Genomic DNA, 16,036 nt, shown 5'->3' with positions numbered 1-16,036 from the left:
ATTACGCGTTAAAAAAAAAAAAACAACAAAAATGACAAAAATCTTTCCCTTTGTTAGTAAACGCGATAACTTTTGCGCAAACCAATCTAAATACGCTTTTTGCGATTTTTTTTTTTTTTTTTTTTTTTTTTTTTTTTTTTTTTTTTTTTTTTACCAAACATATGTAGCATAAAACAAATTGGCCGAAAATTTTAAAAAATTTTGATTTTTACTTTTTTTTTGGGGGGAATTTCATATAAAAAAATGTGAAAAATATTGTTGTTTTTGCAAAATTGACGCTCTTTTTTTGTTTATAGCGCGTGATCAAAAAATCGCACAGGTGATCAAATACCACCAAAAAAAAGCTCTGTTTGTGGGGAAAAAAAGGACGTCAAATTCGTTTAGGTACAGCGTCGCACGACCGCGCAATTGTCCGTTAAAATCACGCAGTGCCGAATCGCAAAATACCCCCTGGTCAGGAAGGGGGTAAAATCTTCCGGGGCTCAAGTGGTTAAAGTGAATAGAACTGTTGGTTAGTCAACAGCGGGTTAGAGGACCATCCACTGTGGGACAGAGATGACAGTTGCTCTTCAAAAATAATGATTTAAATCGACTTGATTCAAATTAAATCCACCCCGTCCATAAGCGAGACATTTAAAGCCTTTATGGGTTCCCAATTGAGAGTTACACGGAAGGTCTGGCACTAGAATTATTGCTTTTACTCTGACGTTCATGGCAATACCTCACGTGTGTTGCGATCTCTGTTTACATATATGTGCAGGACCTTTGTGTGCATTTGCGTGTGAATACGGAGGGGGGGGGGGCCTTAATACTTCTTTATTATTAAATTTATTTTTACATTTTACCTTTTTTTTTTTTTTTTTAACGTTATTGCTTTTACAAGGGATGTACAACATCCCTTGTGATTGCATGGACTTTTACAGGAGAGATCTGGGGTCTATGAGGCCCCATATCTCTCCTGTGGACTTCAAAACATCTGATTTAGTTTGGCTGCTTAAAAAGTCGGAAACGGCTTGTAAACCACCAATCTAAAACCAGAAGTGACGACATCCTCGTTGCTTCCCGGGTTGCAACGTCCCAGAAGAGAAGAAGGAACTTGTGTTCCTTGCACTCTTCACAGTGCATGCCCTCTGAGTGGTCACATCAGTACAGGGCTCCCCAAAGGGCCTGATGTGGGAGGGGAAGGACACCCTTTCCCCCCCTGTAAAAGTGTTCGAGTGGCTATGCAGATCACTTTTACTCGCCTCCTGAAAAAAAAAAAAAAAGATACCAGGATATTGACTGTATCTGTGCACCAAAAATGCTATATCATTTACTGTTAAAGCAAACTCCCCCATCCATCAATGTCTCCATTCTTTATTGTGCTGGGAATTAACTTTGAAAATCACCCTCCCACCATTTCTAGCTGCTGCCATCTTGAGTAAGGGCAGATGATTCATATAGCATGTACTTCCTGGAATCCATCTGCCTTTAACTCAGGAATGTGTGCCAGAGGGTGTGCCTAGCTGAGAAAGCCCCTCCCCTCCCAAAGACTCCTGGGATGTATGACATATTTTGGTTAGGCCAGAAACCAGGAAGTAAATTTAAATAAAAAAAAGTTTAAAACAAGTAAATCTAATATACCTTCCTATTTATTTACTAATGCTAGCGACATAAGGATTAAAAATAGATGGAGTAGTACAGCAAAGCTCATTTGGCTGTATTCCTCCTGTTGATCACAGTTCGTTCTGCATTCCTGTGACCCGTTTTCAGCAGACAACGGGCCAATGTCTGCTGTCGGCAGACGTCATTGAGCTAGACCAGGCTCAGGCAAGATTGTGATAATAGAGTCAGGGACCGCCCACATGCCTGGACCGACACCTAGCTCAGCTTTTCAATGAGCTGCTGAGAGGCTGAGCCGGCCGCTCCTACCCCCTCCACAGCCCAGCGCTCCAGTGACCCTGGAGGTTGGGGACAGAACAGACAGCGGTGACTGACAGTCATCAGCTCTCTGCTCGGGGAGCTGTGAAAACTGAGTGATCGGCGGTGTTTGATCGCTCGTTTCTCAGTGTTAGAGCCGACAGGGGATAGATGCAGCATCCACCTAGGTTAGTATGAGTGTGGAAAAAAAAAAAAAAACCCAAACATCTCTTATATGTTTAACCACTTAAGGACCGCCCGCCGCAGATTTACTGCGTCAGGCAGCCCCTCCTGCGTGAACTGACGTAACTGTACGTTGGTCACGCGCCTGCAGCTAGGGGGCAAGCGCGCGCCGGCACGCTCCCGCACCCACTCGGCAGCGGCGACTCCAATTGCTGCCGGGCACCCACAATCGTTCCCTGCTGAGAGAGGACGGTCAGCTATTGTAAACACAGCTGACCCTTCGGCTCCGTTCACATGTAAGCGTTTTGGGGCGTTTTTGGGGAGTTTTTCTGCTCTAGGATCAGCTCTCAAAACGCCCAACAAGACAAATCCTATTCATTTCAATGGCCCCTGTTCACATCTGAGCGTTTTGACGCTGTGAGCAAAACGCCCAATGCTCAAAAAAGTACACGAGGAATGTTGTATAGCAGAATGTGAAAAATATAGTTATTTTTTTTTGTTTTTTTTGTTTTTGTTTATAGCGCAAAAGATAAAAATCGCAGAGGTGATCAAATACCACCAAAAGAAATTTCTATTTGTGGGAAAAAAAGGATACCAATTTTTTTTATGTACAGCGACGCAGGACCGCGCAATTGTCCGTTAAAGTAAGGCAGTGCCGAATCGCAAAAAATTGCCTGGTCATTAAGGGGGCAAATCCTTCTGGTCCAGAAGTGGTTAAATTACCAGGCCAGCAGGCTGCCATCTTCCTGATGTAAGAGAAACTATATTAGAACTTCTGCTGTGAACTTTAAGAAAGAATTACCCCACAGCATCTGCAGCTCTGTAGGTCAGTTTGGGCTCATTGTAAGGGTCCTTTCACACGGCCGCTCCGCTGCTTTCCGTGTGTCCGCAAATCATCCTATTTTTTTGCGGATGATTTGCGGACATCAATGTAAGTGAATGGCACTGCGGATGTCAGCGGAATACCATCCGCTGACATCCGATTTTCCTCCTTTCAGTTCTGTTCCGTTTTTTGGAACGGAACAGAAACCCATTTTTCCATCCGTGTAAAATCGGAAAGGAAGGAAAATCGGATGTCAGCAGTGTCATCCGCTGACATCCGCAGTGCCATATACTTACATTAGGTCCGCATATCATCCGCAAACGGATGGGATGATATGCGGGCACACGGAGCGGATGACACAAATGTCATCCGCTCCGTGGAAAAAAAAAAAAGTCCTGCAGCGGACCTTTCACACGGAGCGGCCGTGTGAAAGGAGCCTAAAGCTTTTTTTTTTTTTTTTACTGCTCATAAAAGTTTAAATCCCATAAATATAATATAATTTTCCATTTATTAACTAAATCTAGCCGTATAAGGATCATAAATAGGCACTATTGATTGATTGAGTGGGGTTCCGCTTTAATGATATATACATGATTACAGAACTCTGCTTTTTTTTATGTTTGGCACAGACTGGTCGGGGTTTCCAGGTAGACAAATTAATGGCTAATTGAGTAAACTTCTAGAAAAGCCAGGCACTGCGCTGATGTTCATCTCTTCCAAGTTTATTTCTCCAGAGCTGTCGCCTGAAGGCAAAAACCTATTTTTAATGGATGATGTCATTGCTGAATCTGCCACAAGAGCTGCATTTTCTGCGAGCCTCCTCCACATGGCATCTGCTTGATAACGACCTACGTCTCCATTTATTAAAATTAAAACTGATCTGTGGCGCGTTATTAGGTCACGTTCCAGTTATAGCGCCTGAAGGAAAGGCTGTGATTTTTCTGCCGCCTTCTAATAAAGGGAATCTGGAAGGTGGCAGAACCCATCTGCGAGTGCGACAATCCAGAGTTGTCATTCTCCGTCTCCTGGGGATGCTTATTAGTCCTGGAGCCGCCAGGGAAGGCTAGTATATGGTTAGTACCTTTCCTACAGACTATATTACCTATTCAAAAGTAGAAAATAAAAAGGGCACCATGGAAAAACACCTACAGCCATTTTATGGGTATGTACTTTACTGGTCATATACTCGCAGAATATCTTCGATTTTTAAATCCAATAATACTCAAACCTTTTTAAAGTTGTAGCACCTTTTACATTGCAAGTCACCCCAGTCTAAAAATAGTAAATGTTATTTATTTATCAATGGAAACTTAGCCTGGGGCAATGCACTCAACCACCTTGATTAACTTGACTTCACATTAGAAGCCCCCCTTTTATGTTAGAGGTTACCCCCTCCACATCGGAGCCCTACCTTTTTGTTTGCAGCAGGGCGGCAGAGGACGTGGGGTCTGGAAGAGGCAGACTTCGGCCCTAAATGACGCCTGCCCTCGATCAGAGTCATGCATTGCCATGGTGCAGGCGAGCTGGCCATAGCAACAAATGACCATATGCATCCTGGCCCTAAATGCCTCCTGCTCTGGATCAGTCACGCATTGCTGTAATGCAGACAAGCTGGCCTTCTCCACCATAGCAACAAATGACCATATGCATCCTGGCCCTAAATGCCTCCTGCCCTGGATCAGTCACACATTGCTATAATGAAGATGAGCTGGCCTTTGTCACCATAGCAACAAATGACACTGTGTGTCCTGGTTCTAAATGCGGCCTGCCCTGGATCCATCCTGCATTGCAATGGTGCAGGCGAGTTGGGCGTTGCTACCATAGCAACAAATGAAGATATACATCCTGGTCCTAAATGGCCCCTGCCCTGGATCAGTCATGCATTGCCATAGTGCAGACAAGCTGGTCTTGGCCACCAAAGCAACAAATGACCATATGCATCCTGGCCTTAAATGCCTCCTGCCCGGGATTAGTCCTGCATTGCCATGGTGCAGGCAAGTTGGGCGTCGCTACCATAGCAACAAATGAAGATATGCGTCCTGGTCCTACATGCCGCCTGTCCTGATTCAGACTCATGCATTGCCATGGTGCATACGAGCTGGCCGTCACCACTATAGTAACAAATGACGATGTGTGTCCTAGCTCTAAATGGCACCTGCTCTGGATCAGAGTCATGCACTGCCATGGTGCAAACCGTCACCACCATAGCGACAAATGACGCTGTGGGTTTTAGCCCTAAATGCTGCCTGCCCTTGATCAGCGTCATGCATTGCCATGGTACAGATGAGCTGGCTGTCATAGCAACAAATGATGCTGTGCTTCCTGGCCCTAGAATGTCATTGGTTGCTATGGTGTTGGCGCCAGTCAAAGGAACGCAGCACAGATAGACGCCCCCATGTGCAAGATCCCTAAAAGTCATCCTTGCACTTGTAGATTTCCACTTTATAGCTTCCATGGGGCGGAAATCAGCAGTAAGATGACTTTTCATTTCTTATCAGAAAAGAGGAATTTTGTGCATGGTTTGCCAACTCATGAATGTCCAGTTACCTCCATCCCTATGTATATATGTGTAAAAAGAGGAGAGATGTGGGACACTGTTTAAGGTAGCGTCTATCTCTATATATTCCATAATACCATCTATTTTCTTTTTTCATATTAATACACCAACATAACCCATATCTCCATTTTTTAGACATATTTTTAAGCTCCTGATGAATGGACAGAGGTCCACGAAACACGTAGAGCCTACAATTACTCCAATGTTTTATCTTAACATGTCATATTTAAAGATTATGAGCACAGAGAGCATTTATGCGTTGATGTATCCATTATATTCTTGAGTGTTCCAATTTTTGGTCCAAGAAATATTGTATTAATTTTGGTTTTATTATGCATTATTATATTTGCTCTGTGCTGTATCTCTGTATATGTTTATGTAACAGTGATTTTTTTATTATATGTATTCAATTAATAAAATATCTTATGTCCAATCTGCCTCATTTAAAGTCCCACAACTCTCCTCTTTTTTCATTTCTTATCTCTGCACTTTATTAACATGCGTTTTTATTTTTTTGCTGTCAGAATACTATTATAATACTGTAATGCCTTATAATTCTTTTATGTTTATGGTTTTTATTTCTTTTAGATCTCTGCATAAAATGGTAATCTAGGGTATATTGTCTGGAGCTGGAACTTGTCCTGGGGGCCCATGAAATCAGGGCACCCATACCAGTTCTTGGTCTATATTGTATCTGGTCCAAAATTCCTCCTTTTTTCATATACTGTGGTTCATTTCCTTATCCATTTGCTGAACTCTGGCACTATTCCTCCCCCTGACACCAGTGACGGGGCACTATTCCTCCCCCTGACACCAGGGACGGGGCACTATTCCTCCCCCTGACACCAGGGACGGGGCACTATTCCTCCCCCTGACACCAGTGACGGGGCACTATTCCTCCCCCTGACACCAGTGACGGGGCACTATTCCTCCCCCTGACACCTGGCTTTACTTAGCCCCCTAAGTGCAATTTCCACAGAATGTTAATATTTTTTTTTTTCTTTTATTTGCAGGAAAATAATATTTGAAAAGCAATGGATATATTTGGATAACGCTATCGGCAAACATTATGGCACAACGTTTGAAATAACTGGAGGTGGAAATCTTCAAACAAAGAGAAGTGAAGCTGCAGCAGCAGGTATAGTTGATGTCTTAAGTTTAAGCTCTGGTGGACCACGTAACGCACATGTGCGGAAACAGGAGGGTGGGTCTTAGTACCCACATGTCCGTCTGTGGTGGCCGAGGATTTTTTTGCTGGGAGCGTTATCACTGCATAGGCACAAACAGTAAACTGGCCAGACACTAGAGATGTACCGAAGATTCGGCAGCCAAATGATATGGTGTTACTCTTTCGTTCATTGACGGACACAGCTCTTATATTGCCCCCTACAGGAGTAGGACACTAGGCAGTTTTTTTTTTGCCTAGTCAGGAGTCAGGACCTAGTTCCTTGCTGGGATCTCTGGTCCTGGCAGTTTTTTCTTTTTGGATAGAAATTTTTCCTGTGAGATCTACAATCAACTGCTGGACTGGGCGACGGGTTGGGTAATCTAGATCCAGAGGTCACCCCAGTCTGGCCAGCAAGCGCACGCAGACTGCAGCTCTGCGCTAGGTCGACTGCGACATAGCCCCACAGGACGGCAACTGGCTTGAGTTAAACGCCTCGCGAGGTCGCACGCGGCCGGGTCTCGGCCCAAGTCGCAGCTTTCCTCCTGGCCACAGCCCCCCATTGCGATGGTGAGGGGTTTTGTCTTGAGCGGTACCCGCCTGGTTCATGGTATGGTGAGTAGCTGTCCCTCCTCTCCCCCCTGGGGGGTTTTGGAGTGGACATGGGCCCCTCCTTTGGGAAGGTCGGACCCCTGGCTTCCCCTCCTTCCCATCAGGCACCCCCCTTCATCTGCCCCCTCCTTCCCCTCCACTTATGCTGGTGCTGTGTGGGTGGTCTGGTCCATCACCTGGGGTGGGGACAGGGCGCTGCGCTGGCGATGAGGGGGGGTGCGCCGCCGGCAACTGGACGATCAGCTGTGCGGGGGGGGTTGTACCTGGTGGGGGCTCCTGTCAAGGCCCTCCCCTGTCCTGCCTGGGCCTGTCCTTGAGGCCTAGGGATCCCTCCTGGGAGCCGCATAGTGCTGCGCGGGTCTGCCATTTTGCTGTAGACTGTGTGCTTAATGCACGGCCGCCATTTTTGTGTAGTCCGGCGGCCATTTTGCTGCGGTTTGCCTTTGGAAATAGGGGCGGCCATGACTGTGGAGCCCTTAGGGCAGCGATTTTGGCGGTGGGAGCCCCTCCGCATCCCCTGGTGCTGACTCCTGGATCTTTTTACTTCCAAATCGCTGCACGTGGAGTGCAGATTATCCTGGTGGCTGCAGGTGCCTGTTTCTGCTGGGTGGTGAGTCTGGGGGGGGTCCTCCGTCTCTGTTGAGGATCACTTGGTGCTGCCAGTGCGGTGGGGGTTGTCCCTTTGCAGTGTTTTTTTACTTTTTTGTGAGGTTCTCCCTACTTACTCATGTAGTCTTTGGAGCACATCTCCCCACCTGATCCCCTCTCTGAGGCTGCGGGGCCCTCTGGGTCCCAACCATCCATCAATGCACTGACTGCGGTCCTGGAGTCCTTTTGTGTCCCAGGTGGAGGTGACTTTCGAGCGCCTCCGCCTTCCCCTGCCTCGCCTGTCTCATCAGATCCTGAATTTGATTTGACCGCCGCGGACGTGAGTCTCCCTGCTGGGTCTGCGACCACGTGCCCGAAATCCTCAGATAAGGATGATTCCTCCACATCTTCAACCGTGCACGAAAAGGCACTGGTGGAGGTACTGATTGTATCTGTGCGTGAGACCTTAAAAATGGAGAACGCGGCTGCAGCTGCGACGGAGGCGCAGGTTCCCTGTGGCACTCACAAGCCATCCAGAGAAACAATGGTGTTTCCTTTCCCCGCCTGTTTTGACAAAATTGTTGCTAAAGTTTGGGGACGACCAAAGTGTCCCCTTGGGGTCCCTAACTGATTTTTTAGGAGATACCCCTGTGAGGAGCCCCCTATTAAGTAGTGGAGTGTTCTACCAGTGGTGGACCCTCCGGTTTCTGGATTGAACAAGGCAACCATGATTCTGGTTGTAGAGTCCCTGCCTTTTAAGGATCTGGCTGACAGGAAGACGGAGGCTGTGGCCCACAATATGTACACTTTGGCTGGTTTAGCACTGAGGGCTGGTATTCACCATTGCCCTGGTGTCGCAAACTCTGAGTGGACTAAGCTTTTACGCCGTGACCTGGAGGGAGAACAGCTCCCCCTGCCTTTGCTGAGCTGGCAGACCAGCTGGTCCAAGGCCTGCAGTTTATCTGTGATGCCTCCTTGGATGCTGCTCTCTGTTTCAGCAGCGGTCCTTCAGCGTGTCTTTTGGCTCAAATGCTGGTCTGCGGTCGGACGTCTAAAAAGGCCTTGACTGATCTCCCCTTTCACGGAGATCACCTGTTTTGAGCTACCCTGGATAACATCATTCAAGGACTCACAGGGGGAAAGAGTACCTTTCTTCCGCAGGCTACTGAGGGCAATGACCCTCATCGTAGACGTGGGCCCTCCTTCTCGGCTCATAAGAAGTTTTTTTTGCCCCTCAGAGTACACTGACAAGGGCTCAAAGCCTTTCAGGGCCTCCTCTGGAGGATCCAAACGAACCTGGTCTGGCAAGCCGAGAGTGGGCTTCTCCAGACCCGTGGACAAGGCTCCTTCATCATGAATTTGCACCCTCACCAGTATCGGGGGGTGGGGGGACGTCTTCGCTGGTTTCCGGACCCGTGAACTTCCCAGGTACGTTTTCATGGTTTTTACTCAAACCTGTTTACAGTTCCCAGGAAGGAAGGAAGGCAAGGTGCGTCCAATCCTGGACCTCAAAGTGCTGAACTGCTTTGTGTGAATGCAGAAGTTCAGAATGGAGTCCATTTGCACAGTGGTGGCTTCCCTGCATCAGGGGGATTTTCTTGCCTCTATATGTGCAGGTCACCAGCGCTTCCTCCGCTTTGCCGTGGGAGAAGAGCATTATCAGTTTGTGGCGTTACCCTTTAATCTCACCTCTGCTCCTAGGATTATTACAAAAGTGTTCGCCCCGGTGCTAGCATTGTTACGCCAACGGGGGGATCACGGTACTGGGCTACTTGGACAACCTCCTTCTGCGAGCGGAGTCTCCTACTGCTGGTGGAAAACCTGGAACGAGGTTGTTTGGCTGGATTCTGAGTTTTCAGAAGTCTTCTCTGGTTCCGTCCACAAAGCTGGACTATCTGCCTTAGCCAGAGTGCTCCTGGACAAACTCCAGAAATTGCAAGCTGCAATTCATCTCCTGCTGTCCAGTAAATGGTCATCCCTCCGGACTTGCATGCTAGTAATGGGCCTGATTGTGTCTGCCTTCGAGGCGGTTCTGTTTGCACAGTTCTATATGAGGTCCCTGAAAAGGGAGATTCTGGTCACATGGGACAAGACTCTGCAGTCTCTGGTCAATCAGATCTGGCTGAGCCGGGGAACGAAGGAGTCTCTGATATGGTGGCTTCTTTCTCCGGTGCTTCGGCTGGGCAAATCCTTCCTTACCTTGTATTGGACAGTGGTTTGTGTCTGGCTGGGGAGGCATCCTCTACATAAATTCTGCTCAGGGGATCTGGACACTGGAAGAGTCCAGACCACCGATCAATGTCTTGGAACTACAAGCAGTCAGACTGTGCCTGCACCATTGGACAGATCGTCTTCAGGGATGTCCAGTGCGCATTCAATAGGATAATGCCACGGCCGTGGCCTATGTCAATCACCAGGGGGGCATAAGAAGTGTCCTGGTGGCTCTGGAGGTAGCCTGCATTCTAAGGTGGGCAGAACATTTTGTTCCAGCCCTCCTTGCCGTACACTTTCCCGGGGTGGAAAGCTGGCATTCAAGTTACTTGTCAGCAGGCGTTGGACCAAGGGGAGTGCTCCCTTCATCCTGAGGTGTTCCATCAGTTGTGTCTCCAGTGAGGCATCCCTGAGGTGGATCTGTTGGCTTCCCGGCTCAAAGGAAAGGCGCAGAGGTTTGTGGCTCGGTCACGGGATCCTCTGGGGGATGCCACCGAAGAGCTGGTGGCCCCGTGGGGTCAGTATTGTCTGATTTATGCCTTCCCTCCTCTCAAGCTTCTGCCAAAACTTTTACGCAGGATCGAGACAGAAGGAATTCCAGTCATCTTTGTGGCTTCGGAATGGCCTCGCTGTGTTTGGTACACTGATCTTGTGCCAGCGTTCCTTGGAAGCTTCCTCTCAGGGAGGATCTGCTGTCCCAAGGACCAATCTTCCATCCTGCTTTACAGATGCTGGCTTTGACGGCTTGGCTGTTAAACGTCAGGTGCTGATGGATAGAGGTTTGTCTGCGTCGTGATTCCAACGCTGTTAAAAGCTAAAAAATCTACTTCTAGGAAGATTTACCATCATACGTGAAAGTACTAAATTGTATGGTGTTAGTCTCTGTTAGTTCATCCTTGCTCTTTTCTCCATGGCTCGGATCTTGACCTTCCTTCAACAGGGTGTTGAGCAGAAACTGGCCATGAATACTATCAAGGGTCAGGTGTCTGCCCTGGTGGTCTTATTTCAATGGAACAAACAAAGATAAAATTCCCAGTTCAATTTGCCAACCAGTCTGCTTACCAACCAAATTAACCTGTCTAACAGTTTGCGTCAAAACAGGGGTTTAGTTAGCACACATTTGCTAGGACTGCAGGTAACACAGGGAGCCGTGGAGAGGCCCAGCAGCTTTCACATGCGTTTGCAAATGTGTGCTAACTAAACCCCTGTTTTGACGCAAACTGTTAGACAGGTTAATTTGGTTGGTAAGCAGACTGGTTGGCAAATTGAACTGGGAATTTTACTTTTGTTTCATGTGCGTTGGCCTTCCATGTGTTCTTTGCTATGAAGGCCAGTAATAGGTGGGGGTAGAGGCCATTTTCTTTGTTGTTAATGTGTACTGGTGAGTGGACATACTGGATGCCTTTGCTGTGATACTATCAGCTGGGCTTCCATTATGCCCCCAATTACCTTTCAGGAGGGATGGGCCACCTCCAGGCTCACCTGCCCCCTATCTATCCATTAGTTTGCATGTGCTTCCACTGTGAAGACTTATAAATTCATTAGAGCTAGGACTGCAGGTAACACAGGGAGCCGTGGAGTGGCCCTGCAGCTTTCGCATGCGTTTGCAAATGTGTGCTAACTAAACCCCTGTTTTGACACAAACTGTTAGACAGGTTAATTTGGTTGGTAAGCAGACTGGTTGGCAAATTGAACTGGGAATTTTATCTTTGTTTGTTTCATGTGTGTTGCCCTTCCATGTGTTCTTTGCTATGAAGGCCAGTTATAGGTGGGGGCAGAGGCCATTTTCTTTGTCTTATTTCAATGGCCCTTGGGCACATACTCCCTGGTGCGTACTTTTCTTCAGGGAGTTAGGCACTTGGTCCCTCCAGTGCAGTCTCCATTGCCACCTTGGGACCTCAATTTGGTGTTCTCAGTCCTCCAGAAGCCTCCTTTTGAGAATCTTCGTTAGATTCCCCTGCCCTCGCTGTCCCAGAAGGTGGCCGCCTTGGTGGCTATCACATCTGCGCTCAGGGTGTCGGAATTGGCGGCCTTATCGTATCGTTCACCTTACTTGGTGGTTTACAGAGATAAGGTGGTTCTTCATCCCTGTCCGTCGTTCCTTCCATAAGATGTCTCTGATTTTCATTTGAATGAGGACATTGTATTGCCTTCCCTGTGTCCCAGGCCAAAACATCCAAAGGAAATTGCCTTGCATGCCTTGGATAAAGCCCGGCCAATTATGGTGTACCTGGCAGCTACAGAGTCTTTTAGAAAGTCAGACTCACTATTTGTACTCACGGATGGGCCTCGGAAAGGGTTGTCTGCTTCCTCTGCGACCATTTCCAAATGGACCCGACAGACGGTGATCCAGGCCTATTCCATCAGGGGTCAGGTTCCTCCTTTCCCTGTCAAGGCGCACTCTACTCCTGGGCCTTCCGTCATCAGGCGTCAGTGACGCAGGTTTACAAGGCGGCCACCTGGTCGTCGGTGCACACTTTCACAAAGTTCTATAAAGTGGATGTGTTGACATCTGCGGATGCTTCCTTTGGCCGCAAGGTTTTGCAGGCTGCTGTTTGGAGAACCTGGTTCTCTTTGAGGATGTATTGTTTTTTTCAGATGAGCTCCAGTTGTTTAGGTTGAGCGCCTGTTTACTTGGTTGCTTATAGTTTCTTTTTCGCTGTTCTCACCCCTGATGTTTAACACTGCTTTGGGATGTCCCAATAGTTAAGATTAGGTACTGTGTCCTTCAATGAACGAAAGAGAAAATGGGATTTTTGACTTACGGTAAAATCCATTTCTCTGAGGTTCACTGATGGACACAGCACCCACCCTCCTCTATGGAGTTGTAATTATTTTGACACTGCTTGTAACAAAACTGAGTACCTATAGCAGAGAAAGGGAGTATACCCCCTGGGACTGCCCATAGGGGTAGTCAGACTTTTTTTTCTGCCTAGTGTACTACTCTTGTAGGGGGCAGTATAACCAAATGATTAAGAAGATTAGAAGCTGTGTCCGTCAATGAACATCAGAGAAATGGATTTTACTGTAAGTCAAAAATCCAATTTTTCGACATTTTGCTGATAGAGAAAAAGGTGCAGATAATGGCACTGAAAACGCACATGATTTTAGTGTGCTTATGTTGTGTTTTTCATATATCACGTGACTCAAAAACTGCATCAAAAATTTAGCACGGGTGTGTTATTGATGCGCTCTTTCTACGTTTTCCTTGCATTTCAATGAGGAGGTGCATGTTTGGTGCAGCAAGCAAGAATAAGTTAACACCGCATTAAGGCATACATAGAATTTAAAGGGATGCATTTTTATTGAGCTTTTCTTGCACTAAAGGTGCCAATAAAGGCTGAAAATAAATGCATATTCATTTAAATTCATAGTAATTAAAAAGTTGAATATAAAACCATTTTATGTAAAAAAACTAGGTTTGACACCTCACACTTTTTTTTTCTGTTGGACTCATGGACCTTTACAGTGGCCCCTTGTAGTCCTGTTTTGACACAGTTGGCTCTGTTTTTCCAGCACCAGGGTATGTTGCTGTTGCTAGGGGTAATGGTCAAACAAAGCAGCATTACTGCTGTTTTTTCAAGACCAGACTCCTGATAAAAACTTCCTCCAGTTCCTAAAAAGAGCCTTGATCTCTGACCTTGAACCCCAAATGCAACCATCTTTTATGCTGCCTGCTTCCACTCACTCAACATCAGTAAATCTGGCCATGGACAGGTTAAACTTGGGCGAGTTCAGCAGGAACCATCTGAATTTTGATCCATCTATGGGCAGGCTAGTTGGACTGAAGCTGATCTATTGATCGACTTCCATGCAACCAGCCTGTTAGTTTTTCTTCGTATGGTTACTGCCGCCGGCTGTCAGAATACAATAGCATGAGGGATTCCTCTATCAACACTAACTGTGCTGGGGGAATCAAGCTATTTTCTTTTAATCTATGGCCAGCCTAAAGATTGTAAAATGTACCACTCAACTGTTTCTACAATACTTACTGAAGCAGATGGTGTAGAAGAAGGTGGGTGTTGGGATTCGTGTCCGGAGAACAAGACTTCTTTAAAGGAGATGTACAGCCAAAGCTTGTTTGGCTGTACATCTCCTTTGGATCACAGGAGTTCAGTTCGTTCTGCGCTTCTGTGACCCGTTTTTAGCAGAGAGCGGGCTGAAGTCCGCTCTTTGCTGACATCACAAATGTCAGTCCAGGCACCGCATAATCGCAACCACGGAGTCGGGGTATGCCTATTGCCTGGGCTGACACCCAGCTCAGCCTCTCAGCGAGCCGCTGAGAGCCTGAGCCGGCAGCTCCACAGCCCAGCGCTCCAATGAGTGAGGAGGAGGCAGAGCAGAGAGTCAGCAGCTCTTTGCTCGGGGAGCTGTCAGAACTGAGCAATCAGTGGTGTTTGCTCGCTCAGTTCACGGTGAAGAAGTGCCAGGGGACAAATGCAACATCGGACCGATGCTGCATCCACCTAGGTAAGTATACATGGGGAAAAAAGGAAACCCCATACTTCTCTTTTAAAGAACTAAAGGAAGTCAAGTTTTTTATCATGAGTTTTGGGCCTGATAAAACAGCAGTAAGTTGGCTTTGTTTGACCAATACCACTAACAGCAGACATACACCCTGGTCCTGGGAAGAGAGAAAACAACAAGAGAAGGGCGCACCGACCTTGTGCATTACCACTTTAAAGTTTATTAAAATCAAAGAAGGGTAGCGTACAATATACTCACAAACATAGCATATGAACAAGCATATAGGAAATGGGCACCGCTCGCTTCCAGGACACTTCTTTACTGCTGGATAGCGTGATGGCGTCCTCAAAACCTGATGTGGCTTACGCGTTTCGAGGGAGGACCCTCTTCCTCAGAGCCAAAATTTAAGTGATAATGCACAAGGTCGGTGCGCCCTTCTCTTGTTTTCTTGTAGTGCCTTTTGGATACCCTTGGTCCTGAGGGGGGCAGCAAGACCACTTCATTTGTGTCATAAAACCGCCTAGAAGTTTCACCTTCCCGCATACCACTTGAGCGCAGGAGAGATATTGTTGTTTCCTGGGAAGAGCGAGCCAACCGTGCCAAAACAAGGGGTCATCCTAAAGGTCCAAGCATCCAATAGGAAGAACAGTGATAGGTCAAACCACAAAGACCCAAAATAGGTAAGTAGGTGACATAAGTGAAGTCTCTTGCTCACTCGGTCCCCTCACATTCTTTGGGCTGAATTTAAGGGTCGGCAGAAGTTGCCAGGCCCTTGCCTTCTGGGAGTGATGCCCAGCATGGCCAGGCTTTTCTATGCTGTCCTGAAAGACTCCTGGATATAGAGTTTAACTCTAGTTTTTTTTTTTTTTTCCAATCCGTAGCCCATCTGCTTCAAAATCTGGGAAATTGCATTATATTTGTAGATCTGAACAGTTCTGCCATTGAAAACAACATATTTTAATAGATTGCAGTTTCTATTTAATGGATGCGTTCTGTAATTTTTCAGTAACTAGGAAGAAAACCCAAGGGTTCCCTTGGGCTGTAAAAAAAAAAAAAAAAAACTGCAAGTCCCAGCATGTCTTGCAGCTGAAGGGGGACTCATATTATCAATAGACTTTCTAGATGTATACCTACTCTCTGCACCGGAATATAGAACATACTCCCATACATGCATTTTTCATCCTGATTTAAAAAATTTATTTTTCCTCTCCAGAGCCTAAGGAAGCAGGTGCTGACAACCGGAATATAATCGACGATGGAAAATCTCAGAAACTAACCAGAGATGACATTGAAGCATTGAAGGAAAAAGGCATTAAAGGCCAGGTTGGTTCAATTTGCTGCATTAACATTCATAGAACTCCAGCTCCCTTTTTTCACATTTACCTTTATTTTGCTTACAGCAGTCTTGTCCATTATGTAGACTGCCAAACCTAGGCAAGTTGGCCTCTGCTTATTCGCGGTAAATGTTTCCTTTTACATTTTCAGTGCGTTTTTCTCTTCGGGGGGGGGGGGGGGGGGGGAAGCTAGGTGA

The 16,036-nt window shown here is 46.7% G+C and overlaps 1 protein-coding gene across 1 annotated transcript in view; it reads left to right on the top strand.

The window, feature by feature from the left end:
* The window catches only part of TRMT6 (tRNA methyltransferase 6 non-catalytic subunit), a 99,692-nt gene that overhangs the window by 14,293 nt on the left and 69,363 nt on the right, over window positions 1-16,036 (top strand). The window contains exons 2-3 of the mRNA XM_082251243.1: window positions 6,476-6,600; window positions 15,719-15,828. Of these exons, the coding sequence (XP_082107369.1) occupies window positions 6,476-6,600; window positions 15,719-15,828 (235 nt within the window). The remainder of the gene's footprint in view (window positions 1-6,475; window positions 6,601-15,718; window positions 15,829-16,036) is intronic.

This window comes from Pelophylax lessonae (genome assembly GCF_965119305.1).
Source record: "Pelophylax lessonae genome assembly, chromosome: 3".
NCBI lineage: Eukaryota > Metazoa > Chordata > Amphibia > Anura > Ranidae > Pelophylax > Pelophylax lessonae.
Note: the sequence above shows the minus strand (reverse complement) of the source record. Positions and strands in the feature narration are given on the sequence as shown.